We start from the raw sequence: 26,522 nt of genomic DNA on the forward strand, positions 1-26,522 counted from the left end.
AAAGGAGTAAGGAAGGATTGGGAGGAAGGAAGGAAGGATTTGGAGGGAGGGAAGAAAGAAAGGATTGGAGGGAGGGAGGAAGGAGAGGATTGAAAAGAGGGAGGGGGGAAGGATTGAAAGGAGGAAAGTTTGGAAAGAGGAAGGAAAGAAGGAAGGAAGGAAGAAAAGATTGGAGGGAGAGAGGGAGCAAAGGGGAAGGGAAGGAAGAAAGGGAGGGCAGTGATTTGTTAAGTATCTGCTATGTACCAGACACCGTTCAAAGTGCTTTACAGATATTTCATTTGATGTTCACAACAACTCTCGGAAGTACTTGGTATTATTATCCCCATTTTATGTTGAGGAAACTGAAGCAGGCCAAGGATGAGGGGCTTGCCCAGGGTCATACAGCTAGTAACTGTCTATGGCTAAATTTGAACTCAGGTCTTCCTGCCTGTATGAGGAGACACTGGAATGGGTTGGGGTTAATCCTAGGAAAGGGTGAGCTCTCTTTTGGAGAGAGAGTTTGGGATAGCAGAGAGAAGGAAGGTGTTTTTCCACTTGCAGAGTGTTTTAGGCAGTGCAGTAATTGGGCTCCGTATACTGTGCTGGTGTGCAACAGGGATGCAGAGGTGAAACCAGGTAAATTCCCTACTCTCCAAAAGCTTGGAATCTATGTGGGGTGCGGTGGGAGGGCATATTACAAGTAATGTAAATAAAATGTAAACTCTTTGAGGGTAGAGAGTATTTGTTTGGTTTTTGTCTTCCACAAACACATTTCTGTGCACATAGAATGATTTTTTAATTAAAATAATTATACGGCCTCAGACACTTGACACATTTACTAGCTGTGTGACCTTGGGCAAGTCACTTAACCCCAATTGCCCTGCCTTCCTCCCTCCAAAGAAAAAATAAAATAATTAATTATAATACAGGTTATAATATAAGTACTTAGAGAGAAGTCCAAACAGAGTGATATGAACGTTCAAGAAACGATCCATCACTAAGACAAGCCTGGGGAGATTGGAACTAGAAGTTCTAAAGGGCATAATTAGAGGAGTGGGGATGAAACAGGGCAATACAGAGGATAGTCTGGTTTGGCCAGAATATAGTGTACATGAAGGGCACTGATGTGTATGTTATAGCTGGAAAGCTAGGTTGGAGCCCAATCTTGGAGAATTAGCCAGACTTAGATGTGGCAGGGTGAGGGTGAGGGTTTGGGTGGCTGAGAGAACAGGGCTGCCATCAAATGGCATGGGGAGGTTTGGAGGAACAGCAGTTTTTAGGAGAAGATGATAAATTGTTTTGACCATGTCAAGTCTGAGGTGATGACGACTGAGAAGCCAGGCAATCAGTTAGAAATGTCTCACTTAGAGCCCTGGGGAGAGGTTAGGGCTGGAGGTCTGGATGTCATCTGTAGAGAAGTGATAATTGAAGCCATGGGAATGGATGAGGTCATCGAGCGAGGAAGCCTAGAGAAAGAGGAGACAATGGATGATGTTCTATTCTAACACTTGGGTTTTTCCTGAAAAAGCCAAGATCATTGGGCAGCGGAACCTGACCAGGGTAGGTAGAGTTCACCTGTTCCTACCCTAGTTCAAACCTTTGGAGGCACCTAAAGCCAAGAATTAGCCTAGAGGTGCTGGGTGGAGTTGGAAGAAGGCAAGAAAGGCTGACCAGCAAATGGCTTTGTTAGGGGCAGTATCTGTTTAGAGGAGTGAGGAAGGTAGATGAAGAGCCTTGCTAAGTTTGAAGATCTAGTTCCAGTCCCAACTGCTAAATTAAGTAATTTGCTTTTTTTTTTTCCTTCCGCATAATGGCATCTAGAAGACAGAAGTCTGAGCAGGTAGTAGGGAAGAGGAGTCTTCTCTGGATATTTGTAGAACAAATTTAATTTTTTTTAAATTTTACTTTATTTTTCAATTAACAAGCTTTTTCTCCCTCCCTTCAGCCTCCCTCCCCAACTTGAAATAAAAACAGAAGAAATATTCAACACTAAGCAGAAGAAATTCCCATATTGGCCCAATCCAAATATGTATATTTTATTCTGGATCTTGAGTCTAGCACCTCTGTCCAGAAGTGGGTACCCTAGAACAAGCTTGATTTCAAAATGACTTTAAAATGATGCCTTGAGGTCTAGATTATGTGGCCTTGCTAATGATTTTATTATTCAACTAATCTCTGTCTTGTTTCAAGATTCAACTCTAGGGGAACTCCAGGAGGCTTTCCCCCTATTCACCAGTTGTTATAGCCCTCTCTCCCAAAGCCTGAAATTACTTGGTGTTTATTTTGCATGCATTATGTATATTACCTTCTTTGTATACCTGTTGTTTTCCCCTCCAGTAGGACAAACCTTCCTAAGAGCAAGAATTATTTTGCTTTTTTTCTAACACCTAGTACAGAGTAGGTAGTTAGATGCCTACTTGGTGAATAAATGGAACTCCTTTGAAAGAAGGAGTCCAAATATTATATATACTGTTATGAAAAGGAAGAGAAGGGAACAAGCATTCATTAAGTGCTTACTGTATACTAGGCACTGTACATTTGATCTTCACAACAACCTGTGAAGTAGGTGCTATTATTACATCCATTTCGCAGTTGAGAAAACAAGACAGGCAGAGGATAAGTGACTTGTCCACAGTCACACAACTAGCAAGTGTCTGAGGCTGAATTTGAATTCGGGTCTTCCTGACTCCAGGTTTATTTCTCTTAGCCACTATGTCAGTAGCTGCCTCCAGTATCAATGTGTGGTTTCATTTGCTAACGGGATTTTTTTCTTCTTAAAAAACAACAGTGTTATAAGGGATAATTTCCTTGTTAAGGGTGGGAAATAAAGATTAAAAAACAAGAGAAGAAGAATTTTTTAAGAAAAATGAAGATGTCGAAGATCAGGACCCACTTTATATTGACAAGTTCATCTTGTCAAGGTTACAAGCAAATACTAAAACCCTGTCTCCTGTTGAGAAAAAAGAACAGCTTCCAGAAACATTTGGTGTTTAGTCTGTAAGCTCGATCCAGCCAGAAAATACTTTATCATCACCCCAGTGGTTTATCTTCTGAAGGAGTGGCAAATGTACTGTTGAACTCAGTAGATTTGGGTCCCTCAGATTTTAAATCATGTCAGTGACTTCAGCCTAAGTATGTACGTGGTGGATGGTGATTTGGTGCTTTACAGCTGAGTTTTGTAGTGAGAGGCTGATGTAACATTCCAGTAACCTCACCATTAGGGAAGTCAGATTCAGGCTTTCTAATTCATAGAAAATTTCTTTGCCCCACACAGGTCTTTGGGCCTTTCTTCCCTTGAATTCTAGGTGGATTCTAAGCAAACCCATACTGGATAAATGCCCATGGGTGTTCAGAAATAAATTAAGCCTTTTAAAACTTGATGACTCGTCATGGTGACAGATTCCCCCAACTAAATTGGCAGTTCTAGATATTGAAAACAAAAGGCCAGGCCCAGAAAGTGGAAACATTCTCGTACTTGGGTTACTCTCTGAGATGCATATAAAGTGAGCTTTTCCTTGCCATTCTGTAAATTGATGCACAAGGATTTGAGAAAGGAATGTGGGCCAGATTTGTTGAGTGAGAATCCATTTTTGCCATGATTGATGTCAGCTGTGGTGGGGTAGCAAGGCCAGACACTTGTATGGAAAAAATGGAATCTCAACTTTTGTACTGTGGAGCAAGGCCAAGAATGCCAGAGAAATGGCAGATGGGTGTACTGGCTGTTACCAAGTGCAAAGGGTCCAGAGTGCTGAATTTCATGTTGTTTCACTGACGTTGACTCCTGAAGATAGAGTCCCTGCCATACACAGAAAAATGGTCCCACTTTTTCATGTGGGTTTAAATAAAATTCCATTAGAGTTCATTTGAATTTGGGACTCACCAGCCAGGCCTTTTTGGGAGGCAGCAAGATGCAATGGAAAAAATGTTGAATTTGCACTCAGAGGATCTACCTGGGTTAAAATCTTTTCTCTGCCATATATTAGCATATATGACCTTGAGCAAACCACACACTGGTCTGGACTTTGGTTTTCACAACCCTAAAATGAAGGGATTGGACTAGATTAGCAGTTCCCAAGTTTTTTGACCTCAAGATTTCTTTACACTCTTATTAATACATTATTAAGAACAGCCCCCAAAGAGCCTTTGTTCATGTGGCTTATCACTATCAATATTTATTGTATTAGAAATTAAAATACCTTAGTATTATTATGGGAGCAACTAGGTAGTGCAATAGATAGAGCATAGCCCTAAAGTCAAGAGAACTTGAGTTCAAATCTGGCCTCAGACACTTACTAGCTGTGTGATTTTGGACAAGTCACTTAACTCCGTTTGCCTCAGTTTTCTCTCCTGTTAAAAATGACCTGGAGAAAAAATGGTAAACCATTTTGGTATCTTTGCCAAGAAAACTCAAAATAGGGTTGCAAAGACATGATTGAGAAATAACTGAACAAAATTTTCTCTTCTTCCTTCTCATTTGGCAGCTAGGTGGCACAGTGGATAGAGTGTTGGGTCTGGATTCAGGGAGACCTGAATTAAAATCTGGCCTCAGACACTTATTAGCTGTGTGATCCTGGGCAAGTCACTTAATCCTGTTTGACTCAGTTTCCTCATCTGTAAAATGAGCTGGAGAAGGAAATGGCAAGAAAAGCCCAAATGGGGTCACAAAGAATCAGACATGACTGAAAAGCAACTAAATATCATCGTCAACCAACCCTTGAGGAGCTCATAATATCTCATCTGTAAAATGAGACTGTTGAATTTAATGACCTCTAAAGTTCCTTCTAGCACTAAATCTGGGATTCTGGGATTAAATACAACGTGTTCCTAAAGTCTGGACACATAAGCAAAAATGCATATTTTCAAGAAGTGAAATGAATGAAATTTTCAGCATTTTATTTAATTGGAATATTAAGAAATAACATCTTCAATATGGTTTCCATCATTTGTGATGCAAAGGTTGATGTGCTTTGCAAGATTCAGGTGAACTCGATGCAACAACTCCACATTGCCGTCAATTTTAGCACATTCACCCTTTATGCATTCAATCAAGTGTGTTGCGTCTGTGATTTTTACCGAGTACACCTCCTTTAGCATGCCCCAGAAAAAGAAGTCAAAGGGCTAAGGTCTGTTAATATTCCAAATATTTCAAAATAGGCAATTTTGCCTATGTGTCCAGACTTTAGGGACACCGTGTGTTTAGCTTGTGGAAAAGCAGTATGCTGTCAATAGGTGGAAGTATCAAAGTCAGGAAGACTCATATTAAAGTGTTGTCTCTAAGGCATACTGGCCTGTTTGACCTTGGGCAAGTCATGTAATCTTTAGGGTCACTAAAGCAAATCTAAGACTCCCTGTTACAGAGAGTAGCCCGTCTGCATTGGTGAAAGTAATTTCTACATTAGAGTTGCTCATGGTGAGGAAATGACAAGTCTGATAAAGACCTTCACACACACACACACACACACACACACACACAGAGAGAGAGAGAGAGAGAGAGAGAGAGACTCATGCTAGAGCATGCATTTTTTTGATGGCTATCTCATGCTGGAATGCTCTTCCTCCTAAACTCCATGTCCTGGATTTCCTAGATTTCTTCCTCAGCTAAAATCCTACCTCATTCATGAAGCCTTTCTTAGCCTTCCTTATCGCTGGTGCCTTCCCTTTGAGATTATCACAATTATTTCTGTATATAATACAGTTGTTTACAGGTGATCACTCCTATTAGGATGCAAGTTCCTTAAAATCAGGAACTGTTTTTGCCTTTCTTTGCATCCCCAGGGCTTAGCCCGGTGCCTGATGTATAGTAAGTGCTTAATCAATGCTTTGCTGAGTGACTAGTGGAAAAAATAATGAATTTGGAGTCAAAGCATGTGGGTTTGAATCTTAGCTTAACTCTGTGATGACCCTGGCCAAAGGGAAGGTGTATGGGACAGTGGAAAGAGCAATGACTATGTTATCATCCCTGAACCTCATCTGCAAAAATGTGAAATTTTGATTAGATGGCCTCTGAGGTGCTTTCTAGCTCTAGGGCCATGATCATGAATAATTTCATTATCTGGCAATAACATCTCTAGGAGATGAACTAAATGATCCCCTGAGATGTTCTTTCCAACTCAAACCCCAAATCAGTGCTTTTTGTTCAATGACTAATCTGATTACTTAATATTTACTTTAGAATTGGGGTGTTCTAAGAGAAATTGTATTTTTTAAAAAAAAACCTCAGATCATTTTCTGTGATGATAATAATGATTTTTTTTAAAAAAAGCCAGCATGTAAGATTTGCAGAACCCTTTATAATTATTATTTTATGCTCACAGCAACTCTGGGAAGTATAAGGAATATTATAATTATTTATAGAAGAGGAAACTGAGACAAATAGAAATTATTTGCCCAAAGTCACACATCAGAGGCTAAATTTAAGCTCAGGTCTTCCTGACTTTCAGGTCAACGCTCTATCCATTGCACCCCAGGGCACCTTTGGCATTCTTTCAAGGCTCTTTGGTGAGAGTCGCCTGGGTAAGCATATAAAACCTGGGAAGCCACTCTGAATTGTTGGGATTTTTCATACATTTCCAAGTGTGCCTTTCCTGCAAGTGTTTTGAATGGCTATACCTACTCACCTGACGTTTTACCTACTGAATGAACTTCAGGAATGCTAGAGATTGTTGACTGAGCTCAGTCAGCCAAAGGGTGTATAAGGGTAGGGGTGACCTTGAAGCCTGGAGGACTGAACACCTGATTACAGTCATGGATTATGCACCTAACTAAATAGCTGTAGTGTTCCCAGTGCAGGCTGAAAAGCCCAAGCTTTGTATCTCGCCATTTACAATCAAGATCGAGTTTCATTCCAAGTTTCAACAATAGGACACCTGTCTTATGAAAAAAGTAAGAGTGATTTATAGTACCAAAAGAATAAATAAAACTTCCGGATTTAATTTCATGTTTTCAGACATTGGTATATTTATCGCTTATGTAACGATGGAATGGTAGCTGTTTCTGAATCCTGAAAATCACCTGTTTGGTCCTGCTTCTTGTACTAAATTACTCATGAATAAGTATGAAAAATACTAACCTAGGAATGTACACCATTAGCGAATATCAAATCAAACTGGATTGTTTAAGTCGGAAGGGGATGTCATTATCTGAACTCAACTTCCTGGACTAATTTGATGATCCTTTCCCAGGAGAAGCCTGACCTTAAAGCTAATGCATACCATTATGTGTTGTAAGAATGACAATAGATCATGCTGGGTTCATCTTAACCGGTCAGAATAGTGGTACTGAAATTCACTCACTGCATTACCTGGCATAGAAGACTTCTTTCATTTCTGTTAGTAGCACTGACATCTGATGTAGTCCCATCTAGTAAAAAAGCTGTTAGGAAGTCTCTTTAAAGCTGAGGGGGGGTCTATGAATTTTATGTCTCTGTGTATACACACACACACACACATACAAACTCACAATCAATTATATTTCAATGTAATTGGTTTCCTTTGCAAAGGATTTCCTTTGTAACCCTTCATTTTTCTTTTATGCATTTAAAAGCATTATTCTCAGAAAAGGGTCCATAGTCTTCACCAGATTGCCAAAAGGGGACATGGCAGAGAAAAAGGTTGAGAAGTCTGGGACTTATGGTCTCTTTTTCTGTAGTGATGAAGCAGCCTTTGAAATTGGTGACGTAACAAATAGGTCTTTGTGGGTACCTGCTGGTCCCACAGTCAATCAACAGACAATAATCAGTTATTAAGTACTTACTGTATTCCAGGCACTGTGCTAAACCCTGAGGATACAAGAAAGGCCAGAAGAAGTTCCCTGCCTTCAAGGAGCTCATATCTTAATAATGCAGGCAGCATGCAAATGACTATATAGCCTGTAGGCTATACCTTGTAAATGGGAGGCAATCTGGGAAGGAAGTCACTATTGGTGTGATGGCTGTCAGGGGAGGAAGGGACTAAGAAGGACTTTTAAAGATGGGGGGATTTGAGCTTGGTCTTGAAGTAATGTCAAAGGCAAATATGTCAAGCCGATAGTTAAACAAACACACAAGCAAAAGACTGGCTTCTTTTTTGACTGTACTCAGGCTGATTTTTAAGGGGTACTGGCTTTTCATTTTGTTTTCAAGAACAGATTTTTGTGCTTGTGCAAGAACAACTTAGTGTATTATCTAAGATCTGTGTGTCTGTATGTTTGGATGCTGATTGTTAGGAAATAGGGCCTCTTTTTTCTGCCTGAGTAGACATGTGGGGAGGGAGGATCATGAATGTTGGCTCATGCAAAGGTAGCTGAGGATCTGGGCTTCCAGCCTCCTGGTGACTTCAGGCTTTTGTTCAGGGACCATCCTGACGTGCTCACAAAATGGTTTATGATGCTATGAAGTGAATTTTGGACTCTGCACACTTAGAAAAGGGACAAAGCCCTACTGTTGGCGCCATTCGTTGACTTCTACCCGGGAAAAATTCCCCAGATTAGTGAAGCATAGAAACTTAAATTATCTCCATCTGGACGGGTGTTTATTGTAGTTACAGTAAAACCTTTGTGCATGCAAATGGACTAGTCACAGCTACAACCATTGATGATACAATTACCTTAAAGCTTGAGCTAACAAATAGAAACCATGCTTTTGAAGAACAGTGTGATGGTCTCTGCTTCCCCTACAAAGTATAGCCTAGCATTTTTCCACTAAATGGTATGAATTTGGCTCTGTCACAAGTGATTAAACTCTTTCCTTCAACAAGCCCACTGATTCTCAAGTTTTAGCTTGAGGGCTGGATGGGTGGATTGCCCCTGCTCCAATACCCCCCACCACCACCACCTTCCTTGGCCAGGAATGAATTCGTGGGGAGCACGCATTTTTGTCTGCAGGCCTGGACTATTTCACTAAACAAAATCCTTTGTCTTGGAGAAGCAGTCTTGTATAACAAACCAAAGTTCTCTGAAATGACCTGGCAGCCTAGGATGAGAAAAGATGATGTTATTTTGAAGGGTGGTAAACAAAGTTAAATCTCCAGTTATCTTCTGTTATTTGAGGTTACTGTTATATTTCTGCATTTTAGTTAATATCTGACTACCAAGATATTACAGAGATGTTTGCTTTTTCCTCTCTAGTCAAAATGCCCAACTGGGGAGGTGGTAACAAATGTGGGGCCTGTGGAAGAACTGTGTACCATGCTGAAGAGGTGCAATGTGATGGAAGAAGCTTCCACAGATGCTGTTTTCTGTGCAGTAAGTAACCTTTCCCTATTGTAGCCTTATCTGTTAAGGGTCCGGTGGTATAGAGAGTAGAATGTGAAGGATCTGAGGTCAGGTCTGACTTTGAATCCCACCTCACCTCAGATCCTACCTTCTTCAGGAGGCCTTTCCCATCCTGCTTTCCCTCTGAAATGGCCCTTCCATTCATTTACTCTCTCTGCATCACACACACACACACACACACACACACACACACACACACACACACAGAGTTACTGACTACTGTCTCCCCTACCAGAATGGGAGCTTCTTGAGGGCAAGAACAGTGTTTTTATCTTTCTTTGTATCCCAGCACTTAGCCCTTTGCCTAGCACATAGTCAAACTCTTTAAATAATACAGTTGACTGACTTACTGACTGATTGCATTGGTGGAGGGAGCTTCCACAACTGGTAGTTCCTTCTGCCAATGAAATCCCAGATTCTTTTCCTTTCCCTTCCTATTCACTTTACTTCAATGAATACTTGAAAGGGGTATGATTTCCTGGCTTTGGGAGCTCCCTCCAGCCCTGCAGGTTATGGACCACTCTCATGGGATAATTGACCCAGACTTTGACGTTTGAAGTCAACTAGTTCAACTGCGTCATTTTGTAAACAAGGAAGGGCGGGGATAAGGCTAGCAACCTGTCCAGGACACCTCCACCCAGGACCACATAGGTAGTAAACAGCAGAGCCAGGTTTGGATGCTTTGTCCTTTAACCTCAAATCAAATGTTCTTCCTACTAGACAGAGCTGGAAGGAGCTGTAAGTGTCTCCTATCCAGTTTAATCTCCTACTTTTACAGGAGAGGTGGCTGAAGTCCAGAGGGGGTGAAGCAAACTTACCCAAGGTTACATGGGTAGGAGCCTATATTTCAAGCTGAAAGAGACTCTAAAGGCTATTTAGTTCACCCTCAAAATTAAGCAACCTGCCCATGGTCACCCTAGTATTGACAGTCAGTATTCGAACCCAGATCCTCTAACTCAATCTGGTGGCAATTTCTACTCCATCAAGCTATGTCATATTTTTAACAATCCTTTTCCCCTTCTTTGTTTGAGCCTCGTAACCACTCTGGGAGGTAGGTGCTGTTATGATCCCCATGGTCCTCAGGAAACTGAGACAGACAAATGTTAAACGTCTTATCCAGAGTCACACAGCTACTAAGAGTGTCCGAGGTGAGATCTGAATTTGGGTGTTCCCAATTCCAAGCCTAGTGATCTATCCCCATTTATTGGTAAGATTGATGTAATAGTCTGTCCACAGCCCCATCCTTGAAGCATTACTAGCTTGGGAGGATATACAAGAGCTTGTGCCCTCTGCTGGCACATGGCTGTGATAAATCATGACTACCTCTACAGCTTCTAATAGGAGCCTCTTTAACTCTGGGAGGGAAACGAGCGCTCACTCTGTCTGTCTGTCTGTCTCTCTCTCTCTTTCTCTCACACACACACACACAAACACACACACAGATTATGCAGTCCACAAAGCCAAAGATACTTTCACCCCTTGAGACATTACAATGTTTGGGTATTTCTGTAAGTTCTGCCAGACATGGGGATTGGACTTGTTAATGGTAAGCACCAAGCTTCCTTATCTCCTCTGACCAACTCGGTAAACAACATGACTCAACTTCATGCAACTTACCAGGCTAAGCACAGGAAGAGATGGAGAGATAAGGGACACAGGTGCTCTTTTCCCTGGAGAGCCCATAGTCTTGTAGGGGCTATGGCACACTGGCAGGCAATTTCAAGATAAGGGGTGGACTGGGGATTTCATCAGTGTGGGGAGCTTCTGGTGAGGACTTCCCCTACCACTGGAGGGTGGTGCCTTCTCTGTAACCTAGTCTTAGATGTTGAGAGCACCAAGAAGAGAAGTGACTTATTCAAGGTCACACCACTGGGATGTGTCAGAGATAGGACTAGAACTCAAGTCTTCCTGGGATCAACGCTAGCTTTCTACCCGCTATTTACTCTATGCTGATTCTCAATAACACATAGGCAATTTAAAATATTACATATTACTGTTGCTGTTGTTCAGTGGTTTAATCGTGTCTGACTCTTCGTGACCCCGTGGACCATGGCACATCAGTGCTGTCCATGGGATTTTTTCGTCAAGGATACTGAAGTGGTTTGCCATTTCTTTCTCAAGCTCATTTTATAGATGAGGAAACTGAGGCAAACAGGGTCAAGTGACTTGCCCAGGGTCAAACAGCTATTAAGTGTCTGAGGCTGGATTTGAATTCAGGTCCTCCTGACTCCAGGGCTGGTGCTCTATTCACGGCATCATCTGGCTGCTATACAGGATATAGTGGAGATCGTTAACAACGGGAAGGCAGTAGAATTAAGGGGGATGAGGAAAGGCTTCCTGTTTGAAAGTGGGGTTTTAGCCTAGATTTAAAGGAGGCCAGGAAAGCTAGGAGGTAGAGACGAGGAGGGAGGGCATTCCAGGCATGAGGGAGAATAGCCAGGGGAAATGCTTGAAGTCAGGAGATGGCGTGCCTTGTGAGGAACCTCAAGCGTGCCTTTGTACGAGGTGGAGAGTAAGGTGTAAGAAGACTGTAAAAGTAGAAAGAATCCAGGTGGCAAAGGGCTTGAACACCAGGGTGAGGATTTTGTTTGATTTTGGAGGTAATAGGAAGCCAATGAAGTTTGTAGATCAGAGGAGAGACATAGTCAGACCAGAGCTTTAGAAAGATCACTTTGACCCTTGAGTAGAGGATGGACTAGATAGAGACCTGATGGAGAAATATTCCAATTGTTAAAAGTCTTAAGCTTTGTAACTTAAATTGTAGAGCTCTCTCTTATCTCATTGAATGGTCATAGTATTAGGGCTAGACTATGTGTTGCGGCCCAAGTTCTAGTTCTGGTCCTGCCCTTAATTAACTGTATAACAGTAACCTGTGCTCTCTGCCTCAATGCAGCAAGCCTTATGAACGAGGTCAATCCTTGGTGCTGAGATTGCAAGTGCAAAAGTGAAACAGGAACTTAGATTCTCCTGGGGGTACAACTTGTACACCAATGAGTAAATACAACATTCTATGAGGAGTAACTGGGAACATTGGAGAAGGCTTCGTGTAGGAGGTGCCATTTGAGCTGAGCATTGAAGGACACTCATATTTTGAAAAATGGGTGCCATACCAGTGTGGGGTGGCAATCCTAACTTGTGTATTCCCAAACCAGCATGGTAACAGATTTATGAACAGACTGTTCGAAAATTTTCCTGTATACCATGAAGATGGTAAAGATTAATGAGAGATACAGTAGACTAGATGTTCACTTTTCTTCTCTCTGGCTGCCCCTCATTCCAGGAATGTTCTCCCTTCTCTGCTCCAACTACTGACCTTTTAAGTCCCAACAAAAGTCCACTTTCTACAGGAGGCCAATCCCTCTTAATTCCAGTGCCTTCCCTTTGTTAGTTATTTCCTTTTAGTCCTGTATGTAGTTGCTTTGCATATATTTGTTTGTATGTCGTCTTTCCATTAGACTGTAAGCTCCTTGCGGTCAGGGGCCACCTTGTGCCCCTTTTTGTATCTCTAGCATTTAGCACAGTGCTTGGCACATAGTAGGTGCTTAAGAAATGTTTATTGTTTGATTGTCAGTATGGTGTGATGAGAATAGAGAGCTAGCTTTGGAGACAGGAAGACCGGGTTCAGGTCCTGCCTCTGACTCATAATACTTATGGGACCATAGACCACCTTCTTAGTGCCCCCAGACAAGTTGCTAAGAATCTCTCTCCAGAAAAGGTGCCAATCTGAAGTGGGTAGAGGTAATTTTCCCACCAGGAGTATCCCATACCAATAATGTCATAGGTCCCAGGGGCAAAAATCTCAATTAATTCTAACTTTCAATTAAATAGTAATTTTACTGCATTTTTAAAGGGGAGAGAAAGAAATGTCTCATTTGTTTAAAATAAAGTTTTAAATTCCTGAGCTCAGTAACGATTTGACCCAATTTCAAGAATCTTTTTTCTTTAGTAAAAAAAAAATGCACTTATTCTGGTGTATTTAGTTAGTATGGGATATAAGGAAAAGACAGCAAATATATGTTAGGGACATTTTCCACAACAAAGGACTGAAACCAAGATTTAGTTGGTTTCTTCAACCTCATGACTCTTAAGCTACTCTTTAAAAGGCTTATAATACCCTTCCTGAGCTGGCCCCAGCTCATTAGATTGTCTGGAAGCGTTTCTAGATTCACCCCTTTGGGCACAATAAGATTGAATGCCCTACAGAAAATCCTCACTGCTGCCCATTTCTCTGTCATAGCTGCAAGTTCTCTCTGCAGATTGGATTTAGCTATCCTTTCGAAAGAAAAAAACGCCAGGATTTCTTAAATATGTATTATATGTGATGAGCTAGAAATAGAAAGATGAAACAAGATACAGTCCTGTTCTCAAGAGGCTATAACAAGAGGAAGCGTGGCTTGGTGGGTAGTGAGCTAGCCTCAAAGCCAGGAAAACTTGCATTCCAGTCCTTTTTCTTCTCCTTCTTTTTCTTCTCCTCCTCCTCCTCTTCTTCCTCTTCCTCCTCCTCTTCTTCCTCTTCTTCCTCCTCCTCTTCCTCATGGGAAAGGTGCTCTATCCACTGTGCCACCTAGCTGCCCCTAATAATAATAGCTAACATTTGTATACAGCTTTAAGGCTAGCAAAGCACTTTGCAAATATCTCATTTGATCCTCCCAACAACCCTGGGGAGTAGGTGTTATTATCCATATTTTCCAGATGAGGTAACTGAGGCAGAAGCTAACTTGCCCTGGGTCACCCAGCCAGTAAGTGCCTGAGGCTGGTTAGACGTCAGGTCCTCTGGAGTCCAGGCCCAGTGCTCTCTCTCTCCCCACTAGCCATCTAGCTGCCTCAGCTGTCCCTAGCTGACAGAGTGAAAGCTACCATAGGATGATACCCTCCCTTAGACCTAGAAAGGGTCTGTTCCAACCCTCCCATTTTATAGATAAGGAAACACTGAGACCCAGGAAAGATAAGTGACTTTCCCAGAGTCACAAGATAGCAATAGTGGGGCTAGGATTCAAACAGGACTTCTGAATCAAAAATCAAATGTTCTTTCCACTGTACTACCCAGCCTTCCACGGCCATGGATGGAAGGCTGACGCCTGGTTTCAAATCCTACCTCTGATGGATATTCGCTAGATGACAATGGGGAGGGCTCAGCTTCTCAGGGGCCCTGGGCAGCTCTGAGACTTTGAAGTTGTATCTAGATTAAATATAGATCTGCGTGGTGGGAGGAATTTTCCATACTTGGAGCTCTCTACATTAATGACATCACTAGACTGGACCAAAAGGAAAAGCTCAGCATTTTAAAAGACATAGCTATTTTGAGTTGCTATTTTTAACCAGTAATTTGTGTGGCCGAAGATAGGCTGCATAGCCCTTTCCTTTATGTTATCATATCAGTTCAGTTCAGTAAACACTGTGTCAACCATTGAACTTTAAGGCAACATTGTTTTTTGGGGGTTTTTTTTCTGTTCTTGGGCAGTTAACCATATTTCATTTTATATGCAGGTCACCAATTTGTAAGTGATATGTTTCTATCTAATGTATGGGCAGTCAGAGAACAGAGAAGACCATTTAATTCTTCCACCAAAATAATTTCTAAACTCTTTAGCCTGCCAATTGTGGAAGCTGCCCATCTACTGTAATTTAATTTCAACTCTACCAGGATGGGTCATGGGTAGAAGCATCTTTTCTACTAAACTAATATTTTGGTCGTTAGAGATTTTTCTGTTGCCATGTTGGGGCCCCAGTGAGTTCCTAATACCTCTTTCTCAAACTCCGTTTAAGCTTTAGAAAGTGTAATAATAGTGGAAGAAAGACATGCTGGTTTTGCATAAGGAATACAGATGTCTGGGGCAAGGAACCAATCAGAGCAGTTGCCCTCCTGTGCTACTACAAGAAGAAATTTAATATAGACTTTTAGCTAAGAGGGAGACCAGTAGAATTGTTAAGGACCCTAGAGACCAGCTTGAGCAACCCTGTCATTTTGTAGATAAGAAACAGGCCCAGAGACATGAAGTCACATAGCTGGTGAGTAGGAGAAGTCAAATGGGGATTGTGGTCTCCCAGATGTCAGCTGGGGGCTTATTCTCCTTGACAGTTTGTGGACATAGAATTATGATGAGTGCTGGTGGAAGCTGGAAGGGAGTCAAAAGGGGATTTTTTTTTTCAGATTCTAAAACAGTGGAATTCTAGTTCTAGTAACGGTTTTCGGGAGAGGTAGGACTGGTTAGGGGACGCCAAGCTTGATTTTACCGTTCATAAGATAAGGATTATTATTATAAAAGTCAGTGTGCTGAAATGGATTGTGGCCCGTTTTTGGAAATCAGGGAGATTTTAGTTGAAGTTTTACCTCTAAGATATATTATAACTATGTGCCTCTGGCAAATCACTTAGCCATTCAGGTACCCCAAACAATTCTTTAACCAAGGGGTTCCCAAACTGGGATCATTGAACTTTAAACAACAAGAAAAAATTTTGACAACTGTAATTTCAATATCTTTGGTTTCCTTTGTAATCCTGTGTATTTTATTTTATGTATTTTAAAGCATTACTTTGAGAAGGTGTCCAGAGGCTTCACCCAAGGGGTCCAGGACACAAACAAAGGTTAAGAACCCTGCTCCAAGACTACAAGTTATAAAGAGTGGTCTGCCCAAGGGAAACATTTCACCAAGAGTTTCCTATACTGATGGTATCATAGGTCTAGACACACACACACACACACACACACACACACACACACACACATGCACGCACACACTAGCTAACCTTCATATGGCACTTTAAGATGTGCAAAGCTTTTTTACATTCATTATTTCACTTGATTCTCACAACAATACTGTGGAAAGGAGGTGCTTTTTTATCTCCATTTTAGAGGTAAGGCAGTTGAGGTTCACAGCAGTTAAGTGGCTTGTCCATAGTAATAGAGCTAGCAAGTGTCTAAGGCAGGATTCAAACCCAGGTCTCTTCTCCCTCTACATACAATACATCTTCCACTAGACCATTCTGGAGAGGCAGGTGGGATGAGGATATAGAAAGGTGAGAAGCAGTCACAATATGGGGAGGCAGGTCATGTTTCTAACTATTAAATATCTTGGAACTCCAAAATTGTTAGGTCTGGTTTAAAGCCTATGGCTATTCCAAGTGAACTCTGAATTTCCATGATTTAATATCAAATCCCCAAAAGCCCCTGAGTAGAATAGAGCCCTCTCTTTATTTCTAGGGCTAAATGTAACTTACCAGTCTACTGCTGTTCTCTGGCTTTGGGACAGCACACAGTGAATTAGCACGATAGGAAGGGTGCCTTTTGACATTTGTAGCTAATTGTGTATACTGTCATTGTTCTAAGAAAAATGAGCCCCTGTGGGACATTTTTTCAAGTCTCATTTTTTCCTCTCCAGTGGTTTGCAGGAAAAATTTAGACAGCACAACTGTGGCGATTCATGACGATGAGGTCTACTGCAAATCCTGCTATGGAAAGAAGTATGGACCCAAAGGGTACGGCTATGGCCAAGGAGCAGGCACACTTAACATGGACAGAGGAGAGAGGCTGGGCATCAAACCTGAGAAGTAAGTGGAAAGTTGTGTTGTCTTCAGAAGCAAATTCAGAAAATGGATGGTCGATGAATAAGCATGTAAGAGTTCCACACATATTTTTAAAAGTCTGTATTTGTTAGTTATATGTAGTTAACCTCTCTAGGCATTCAATCAAAAGGATTTATTAAATATTTACTTATGTGCCAGGCACTGTGTTAGGCACTGGGAAGACAGAAAAAGCAAAATCAGCCTCTGCCATCAAGAAGCTTCCATTCGAATTATACAAGATAAATTCAAGGTAGTTTTGAAAGGAAATGCATTAGGAGCTGGGGAAAATCAGGGGAAGATTCATGTAGATGGTAGCACTTTAAATGGGTCTTAAAGGGGTGCTAGGGATTCCAAGAGGTGGAGATGGGGATGGAGAGAGCATTCGAAACTTGGGTGACGGCCAACGCAACTGCAAAGAGATGGGAGATGGAGCATCATGGGGGAGGGACAGCAAGTGGGCCAGCATGGCTGTTGTTACCAGCATACGTGTTGTTGTTCAGTCATTTCAGTCATGTCTGACTCTGCATGACCCCATTTGGGGATTTCTTGGCAAAGACAATGGACTAGTTTGCCATTTCCTTCTCCATCTCATTTTACAGATGAGGAAACTGTGGCAAACAAAGTTGAGTGAATTGCCCAGGGTCACTCAGCTAGTAAGGTTCTGAGGCAAGATTTGAACCCAGATCTTTCTAACTCCAGGCTCAGTACTCTTACCATTTTAGCTGCCTTTCCACCAAGGGTACCACAAGCCTTGAAGAGCATATGGATTACTACAGTTTTCTTTATGGGTTGTATACATCCCTTCCGGTGTTAGTCAGGCCTAGGGGATTGTTTTATTAACCATCTCACTCACCCACTTTATGGCACTTGGATCCTTTTCTGCTTTATAACCTAGTCATTTCATCTCTTTGCTAAGTTTTCCTTTTCCTTTTGATGCAAATTGTATTTGGCTCTATAAATTCAATTTGCCTCTTAGTTGGTTGAATTCTGGCCCTATTCTCAGAGACACCCATCTCTTTATTTAAAACAAAACTAAAAAAAACCCTAACACTTCATGGGAAAGGGTTAACTCTTATGGCCAAGGGACCACAGTCTGGCCCTTTCTTGCTTATCTAACCAAAACTAACCCCTCAGATGAACCTTTTGTTCTAGTTAGGCCTGTCTTCCAAACACCTGCCTCTCTCTTCCTTTACTCCTGGAATGCCCTTCCCTCTCCTAAAGAGACACAGCTCAACTATCTCTTAACACTCTTCCTACTCAAGACTTTCTTCTCCCAAGAACTTTGCCTGAAAGTTCCCCAGTTCACGTTGAATTCTTCCTTTTCTCTAGGTTTCAGCAACACTTCTTGGAATCTTCCTCCAATATCCCTCATTCCTTCATTTGGTCATTGTCATTGTTATTACACAACTGTTGAGCATGGCCTAGAAGGCCCTGTAGGGTAGAGGTTGTGTCTTCCCCTTCTTTTGGCTTCTCTTTCCTTCTCTAGACCTGTGCTTCTTAAACTGTGGGTCACAACCCCATATGGGGTCACAAAATATTTGGCAACAATAAAAGGTTTCTGAACAAACCAAAAATTAATTAAAAATCAAACACATAATGAATCTGAGGTGTTTCTGGCAGCACGTGGCAGTGTTGCATCATGCAACTTCACTGTAGGCTTGGTTCTGAACACAAAGCATGCTCAATTTGCACTGCATACGCATTCAGGCCACACAGTGCTGAAATGTACTGAAATTCAGAAAAGGGGTCATAAGTAGAAAAAGTTTAAGAAGTCCTGGTCCAAATACCTCAGCTGAGGTATTTGGATCATTTGTTTAATTCTTCACTCACAACAAAAACCAAAATAAACCTTATATTTTCACTCAAACTGGTCAGTGACTTACCAGTGGTGGTAGAAACACTGTAGGACTCCTCAAGGCTCTTTATTCCACCAGGGCAGATCACAGCCAATCCAGGCCTGTCCATCCTTTGCAGCTCTTTATTCTGAACTAAAAACAAAAAACAAAACAAAAAACCCAAATCAAATGAGTCCTTTCCATATACAGGTGGTACAAAAGAAGATCATATATGAAGCTGGGAATTTCTCTTACATAGAGCCAGGCCAATGTTCTAAGTTATTTTTGTTGTTGTTTTGGTTGCTGGGGTTTCATCAGTATGGGGGAGCTCCCAGATGTGGAAAATCCTTCTGCCAATGTATAAATTAACTTAAACAAATTTTATTTTGTAAGAGAATTCCCTGGGACGTTGAGAGGTTTTATTTAAGGAGAATAGGCATGAGAACTGCGTAAGCTTTGTCTAATTTAAAACTAGGTAATTAACAATTAGTTTATCTTTTAGCTGCTAAATTCAAAAACAAACATTTGCTTGGAAATAAATTATGTTCTAAATTCATTTTAGTCAGGCTGGTTAGCAGACTTTCAAAGGGGAATAGAAATCCTCAAACTTCAAAAACAATAAGTTCAGATTTTTTCTTTGAACTTTTAATAAATTATTCCCCCCACCACAACTGTATCCCCTTTATTTGCATTCCCCACCATATGGATTCTATTTTTGTTCACTCTAAGGAAATGCTTTTTTTTTTTTTTTACAAGTGTTAGAAGTTTCCTGAGTGACTTAAATTTGCTTTCATCATTTGTAGCAATCCCTGGAAATCAGACTTGAAGAATTAGCAGCAACCCCACCCCCACCCCCACACTCCTTTTTTAATACCCATATCATTCGTAAGGTGATCCAGGGTAAAAAATAAATATTTACAAATAAAACAAAAGTTAAGGCACTATCTTAGGGGATACAAAGATGACAAACAATGCAACAAAGCCTTCTTGAACCAGTGGTTTTGTTTCTAAAACTGCCAGCGGAATACGGACTCCTCCTTATCCTTCCTTTTAAAGTTGGAAGTTACTTGTAAGTGTGCACAGGATATAAGGTTACTTTTGCAACAAGCTAAAAAAAATAGGTATTGTCATTGGCCTTGGACTCTGAAGCCCAGCACTGGTTTATAGAAAAGACTGACTTTAAGGTTTAAATAACAGATTTCTTTGTTTATATTTTCTACAAATGTCTTAATTTTTTTTAATTTTGATGTCACTTCTTTACTTCCCTTTTGTTGCCCTTCACTCATTTCCATCATGTCTAATTCTTTGTGACTCCATTTGGGGTTTTCTTGACTGGAGTAGTTTGCCATTCCCTTCTCCAGCTCATTTTATAGATGAGGAAACTGAGGCAAACAGGGTAAAGTGACTTGCCTAGGTAGTGCCTGAGACCAGATTTGAACTCAAGAAGATGAGTCTTTTTGACTGTAGGCTGGGCACTCTTTCCACTGCACCATCTCTGTCTGCCCCTTACCAAATTCGATAAAACCCTCAAGACGTAGAAGTGTGGTTAAGCAAGACATGGTCATGTCTGAGAAGGTTTGTGATATTTCACACCCATGGTCTTCCACCTCTTACCAAGAGATGAGAGGCAGGCTTTCACTATCAGTCTTTAGAAGAATCACAATCAGTCATTGTTTTCTTTTTCTTCTTTCTTTTTTCATTACTTTAGTCATTGTATGAGTTATCTTATTCCTGCGTATGTACTTTGTTCTGCATTAGTTTGTTGAAATCTTCCAAAGTTTCTCTGAATTTTTCACATTCACATTTCTTATAGTGTGGTAGTATTCTCTGATAATCATATGCCACAGTTTGCTTAGCCATTCTCCAATCAATGGGCACCCACTTTCCTTCCAGTTCTTTGCCACCATGTAAAGTACTATTATAAATATTTTTGTATACATAGGACTTTTCCTTTTGGCTTTGACTTTGGAGGTATGTACTTTATAGTGACATCAGTGGGCCAAAGAACAGGCACTGTTTGAAAGACTTGGCTTCTCTGATGAATACAATGATCCAAGACAATTCCAAAGGACTCATGATGAAAAAATGCTATCCACTGCCAGAGAGAGAACTGATGAACTCTGAGTGCAAATCGAAGTATAATTTTCTTGCTTTTTTGCAATGTGACTAATATAGAAATATATTTTGCATGATTTCATGTGTATAATTGATATATTGTTTGCCTTCTCAGTAGGTGGGGGAGGGGTGGTAGGGAGGGAGAAAATTTGGACCTCAAAATTTAAAAAGAAAGAAATGTTTAAAAAAAGGTAATAAATTAAGGAGGGGGAAAAGAGTAAGGTACAATTTATGGCTTCCTAGTGTATTTAAAGGATGTTTTCCAGATTCCCTGTTCATTTTGTATCAGTTTACAGACTGTCCAATAAAACTAGCTCTCTGACTCCAGTTCTGTGGACATGAAGCTCATAATGTTCTGCTACAACCGTGACACAGTGGATAAAGTGCCAGGCCTGGAGTCAGGAAGATCTAAATTCAAATCTGACCTCAGACACTAATTGTGTGGCCCTGGGCAAGTCACTTAACCTTGTTTGCCTCAGTTTCCTCATCTGTAAAATGAGCTGGAGAAGGAAGTGGCAAACCCCTCCAGTATCTTTGCCAAGAAAACCCCCAAGTGGGGTCATAAAGAGTCAGATACAACTGAAACAACCAAACAACGTAACCCATAGTTGGATACTTCCCACTCATTAGGCTTTTAGTGTACTTTTAAAAAAAAATACAGTTTTATTCTTATCTTTTGGTTTTTACATCAACTGTACTTCGCAACATATGCCCTCCTAAAGATCCATCCTTTACAACAGAGAATTAATTTTAAAAAGAAAACTACAGTTCAGCAAAACCAACACATTAAATGGTCTGGCATTACAGGCAGAGTTCTGTGTCCATGGTCCCCTACTTTTGCTTAAAAGGCAAGGGAGTAGCTGCTCACATTTCTTCTTTGGGACCAAACTGAGACATTATTACTTCAGTCTTTAGTTTCTATTCTTCTGTCATTGTTTGAAATTTACATTTATGTTGTTGTAATGATTATGAATATTTTCAGAGTTCTGCCTGCTTCACTTTGCTTGAGTTCAGATCTTTCTGCAAGTTTCTGTCTTTTCATACTTTTCTGTGTTGATCATAATCCTTGTATCTTACAACATCCCATTCATGTACCACAATTTGTTTAGCCATTCCCCAATCAATGAACTTCAAATTTGTTTCAGATCTTTGCTAAAAAAATAAATGCTGCTATAAAAATTGTGGAGTACATAAAGCCATTCTTTTTGTCGTTTGCTTCCTTGGGGTATTTGCATAGCAATGAAATGTTTGAGTCAAAGAGTAGTGATACTTTAATCACTTTCTTTGCATAGTTCTTATGGTGCCTTTTGGGAAATTGGACCTGATTTTTTTCTCTCTCTCTCTCTCACCTCCTGGAAGTGTGCAACCTCACAGGCCCACGACAAATCCAAATACTTCCAAATTTGCTCAGAAATTCGGAGGAGCTGAGAAGTGTTCCAGATGTGGGGATTCAGTGTATGCCGCAGAGAAAGTAATAGGAGCAGGAAAGGTAAGATACTCTCTGTCAAATTTACTTACTTTTTTTGTGGCAATTTTGAACATGATGATTTGAGATGCTAGTGGAATATCTGTGGAAATTTCTTTTAGGTCAGCCTCAGACACTTACTAGCTTGAGTGACTCTGGGCAATTCACTTAACCTTGATTGCAGGAAGAAAGAGAAAGAGAGAGAGAGAGAGAGAGGGAAAGGGGGGAGGGGAGAGAGAGAGAGAGAGAGAGAGAGAGAGAGAGAGAGAGAGAGAGAGGGGAAGGAAGGAAGGAAAGGAAGGGATTTCCTCTAGGTAGTTGAAGATGACATCATCATCATAATTCATTTATTAAATTATTTATTATATTGCATTATTATAGCTGGCATTTATATAGCACTTTAAGGTTTACATATGTTATCTCATTTGAGCCTCACAACAACCTTGTGCCATCACTGCTATTATTTTCTCCATGAAGCAGCTGAGGCTGAGAAAACTAAAGTTACTTAGTCACACAACTAGAAAGTAGCTAAGGTAGATTGGAATCAAGTCTTCTTGACCCCAAGCCCCACACTCTGCAGTGTCACCTAGTAGCTGCCTTTTGGAATTCGGGGAACATATCGGGGCTAGGTGATGGATCGTGGGGTATTTGCATAGAGACGATTATTGAATTCATTGAAACAGTGTGATCACTAAGGGATACAGTACGGAGAGAAGAGGATAGAGCTCAGTGCTCAGCTTTGGGGGACAAACAATTTTAGGGGATGGGAGGTTGATGATGAACCAACTAAAGTTGAACTTAGAAAACTTGAGTTGTCAGAAAAGGTGGGAAGAAGGATAGGAATCATGGCATGAAAACCAAGGAAGGAGGGAATATCGAGGATTGGCATTCTTAACGTAGTGTCAAGGTGTTTTTTTAATTTTGGTAACTACATTTGACTATAATTGGTTTCCCTTATAATCCCATGTATTTTATCTTATGGATTTAAAAACATTATTCTGAGACAAAGAGCATAGACTTCATCCAGCTGCCACAGTGGTCCAGGCTACTCGCATGGAGGAGGACGAGATAATTGATGAAGTCAGAAGTTGTGGAGAGGAGGAGGATGAGGACTGAGAAGAAACAATTGGATTTAGTAGTAAAGAGATCAGGAGAAGAGTCCCAGCAAAGTACTGGCCAGGTTCAAAAGCAGGCCTATACAACATACAGCCTGTGGGCCACTTGCAGCCCACCAAAGGATTTTGGGTGGCCAGCAAAAGTAAAACAGGCCTTTACAATATATGGCCCGTGGGCCACCGCAAGCGGCCTACAGGCCATATGTTGTGCAGGTCTATTCAAAAGGGTTAAGAACTGAATGGGTCGTGAGGCAAGTGAAAGGAAACAGGCAAGAAGAGGGCTCTGGGGGTTTGGCAGTGAAAGAGAAGGAGAAGGTTATGAGGAGAGCTTAAAGGTATGGCAGAGTCAAGCATAGTTGCAGGGAGAAATTTTAGGTAAGACAGTAGGAATGAGCAACTGGCCAAGCTGCCACATGATAGAGAAGGGCTTGCCTTGGCCAACCCCGGTAGAGAGGTTGGCCCTGGCAAAGCATCTCCTTCAGTGACCTGGAGCAGAGGAAGAAAGGATAGCAACAATCTGCTTCATTTTAGCCCTTTTAACATTACACACCCATTTCTCATAAGTCATATTGACATTTGTTAATGTATCTAAAATTGTTACATTTCCATTTGATCCTCAGAACCAACTGTGAAATAAGTAATCCAAGTATTATCATGCCCATTTTATAGATATGGAAACTGATTTGAGGTTACATGACTTCCCACAAGTCACAGTATTGGCAGAGTTGGTGTCTGACCCCGAAGTGTTCTCTTACAGAATGTATGGTTGTATCCAGGGCTGCAAGCTTCTCACATGGGTAACTACCGTTTTTGTCTTTTCTAGCCTTGGCACAAAAATTGTTTCCGGTGTGCTAAGTGTGGAAAGAGCCTTGAGTCAACAACTCTGACCGAGAAAGAAGGGGAAATCTATTGCAAAGGTAAAAAGACTGAACACTGCTTAACCACTTGCTTAATTACTGTTACACAGATAAATGCTCCACATGGGTTCTCCCTGTAACTGAAAAATTATGGGATACAATAATTGTTTGTCTGCTAGAATGCAGTGGAAAAATGAACCTGGCCTCAGTACTGCTAGATATGATCATTCATAAATGGTTAGGGGGCAACATTTTGAGAATGTGGGGTAGGATACAGAATCAGTCTTATGAAAACACATACCCAAAGAGCCTTGTGGTAGATAACCTAATCTACATCAAGATGGCTGTTTCTTGCTATTTCGAGTTTTAAACAGTTTGAATATATATGTGTGTATTTATTTATTGTATGTGTAATTATATGTATAATTATGTATTGCATGTTATACATGTAATTATATAATCATATTGTGCGATTGTATATGTACATAATCGTGTGTTGTTATATGTGTGTTACATACTCATATATTTGCACACATGTATACGTACACGCACACACACACGTGTGTGTGCGTGAGAGTATTATAAATTCCGCTTTACCTATCATGCTCCCTAATGCCAGAAGTGAAATTCTGGTAAACATATATTGACTTGTTTGGGGGTAAGCATTCACTACATTGTATATTTTGTGGTCTTGGATATGTTAGGCACGTAAAGCATAACATCTTGGAATTCTTATGTAATTTGGTACACTTGGGTCCTGGGGTGGGGAGGTTAAACAACTAAAAAAAAAGCCCTAACAAAGCTTGATGGATTTATTCATAGTTACCATGTCTCCCACAGGTTGCTATGCAAAGAACTTTGGACCAAAGGGTTTTGGTTACGGCCAAGGAGCAGGAGCCCTTGTCCATGCACAGTAAAGGCGAAGACATCTAAGACCATGAGAACCACAGCGCCACGCACTGAGACTTTGTATCAAGGCACAGAGAATCTCTTAATAGTAAACTACTGTGAAAACTATACCAACAATACCAGCATATGTGTACTGTTTGTTACTATGTATTTGGAGACACTAACTTGTAGGAAGAAAGCATCGCATTGAATCTGCTTTAGTGTGTATTTACTCTGATCTAACGACATATAGTGTTTAATTAGCTTTTTTTAAAGACCCTTTGCTCTTTAAATAAAGTTTCTTATCGCTTCCGATCTTCAGTTGTATTTTTTTTCCCGAAGTCTTGCTATAATTCTTGGGTAAAAATGGCAACTGTCCCTACCCCATGCTTCCCCATTATCAAAGTGAGTCCAGTAGGTGTGATGACTTTTATGATTATGCAGATCATAGACTTTAAAGCTAGAAAGGAAATTTAGAGATCATTTAAGTCTAGGGATTCTTAGATTTCAAGGGCCCCACGGACTTGGATGAGAGAGGCAACATGTATACATACCAGTTTATACAAGGAAACGTGGAATGTACAAGGTAACCCCTGAAGGGAAAGCAGTAGCAATGGAGGAACAAGAAAAGGCCTGCAGAAGGTGACAGTTGAGCTGAGTCCTGAAGGAAGACAGATACTGATAAATGTGAGGAGAGAAAGCAATTCAAGGAGAGACGACAGCACCAAGGCACGTCGATGGGAGATAGAGCTTTGTGTTAGGAATGCAAGTGGGACAGAATGGCTAAACCATAGATTTCCTAGAAGGCATTGATGTGTAAGAAGAAAGGAGGGGGTAAGAAGGATGGTGATATCCAGCACAGTAATTGGGAAGTTTGGAAGAGGCATGGGATTTAGGGGAAAGATAATTCTGTTTAGACAAGTTGAGTTTGAGGTCTTGATATGACAGCTAGTTCAATGTGTCCAAGAGTAAGTTGGTAAAGTGAAACTTGAGTCTTGAGAGAGGGAAAGCCTGGGTTTATAGATATGGGAGTCCTCTGCAAAGGACGTTGAATTTGTGATAGGTGTCAAGATTGCCCAGGGAAAGAATAGAGAAAGAAGAGGGCCAAGGCTGAGTCTTGAGGTACATCCATCTTTACTGGGTGTGCATGCATGGATGAAAATCTAGCAAAACACTGAAAAGTTAGACAAGTTGAAGGTGAACCAAGAGAACAGAGTGGAGGAAAACCCTGAGAGAGTGTGTCAAGGATGAGATTAACAGTGTGAAATGCTGCAGAGAAGAACAAAGAGGACTGAGCAAAGGTCACTAGATCCGGCAGTTAAGACATTGCTAAGTCCGCAAAGATCAATTTCAGCTGAATATTTATTTTGATTCTGAGGATAGAAGACAGACTCCAGAGGGTTTAGAAGAGAGTGAGAGAAGGAATGTAGGGATGGATTGGATTTTTTCCCCC

The 26,522-nt window shown here is 40.9% G+C and overlaps 1 protein-coding gene across 1 annotated transcript in view; it reads left to right on the forward strand.

The window, feature by feature from the left end:
• CSRP2 (cysteine and glycine rich protein 2) overlaps nucleotides 1-25,381 on the forward strand; it is a 29,472-nt gene extending 4,091 nt beyond the window's left edge. Inside the window, exons 2-6 of the mRNA XM_036760467.1 lie at nucleotides 9,085-9,201; nucleotides 16,611-16,779; nucleotides 22,104-22,233; nucleotides 24,148-24,241; nucleotides 25,022-25,381. Of these exons, the coding sequence (XP_036616362.1) occupies nucleotides 9,090-9,201; nucleotides 16,611-16,779; nucleotides 22,104-22,233; nucleotides 24,148-24,241; nucleotides 25,022-25,098 (582 nt within the window). The 5' untranslated portion in view covers nucleotides 9,085-9,089 and the 3' untranslated portion in view covers nucleotides 25,099-25,381. The remainder of the gene's footprint in view (nucleotides 1-9,084; nucleotides 9,202-16,610; nucleotides 16,780-22,103; nucleotides 22,234-24,147; nucleotides 24,242-25,021) is intronic.
• The last annotated feature ends 1,141 nt before the right edge of the window (nucleotides 25,382-26,522 follow it).

This window comes from Trichosurus vulpecula, chromosome 5 (genome assembly GCF_011100635.1).
Source record: "Trichosurus vulpecula isolate mTriVul1 chromosome 5, mTriVul1.pri, whole genome shotgun sequence".
Lineage (NCBI taxonomy): Eukaryota > Metazoa > Chordata > Mammalia > Diprotodontia > Phalangeridae > Trichosurus > Trichosurus vulpecula.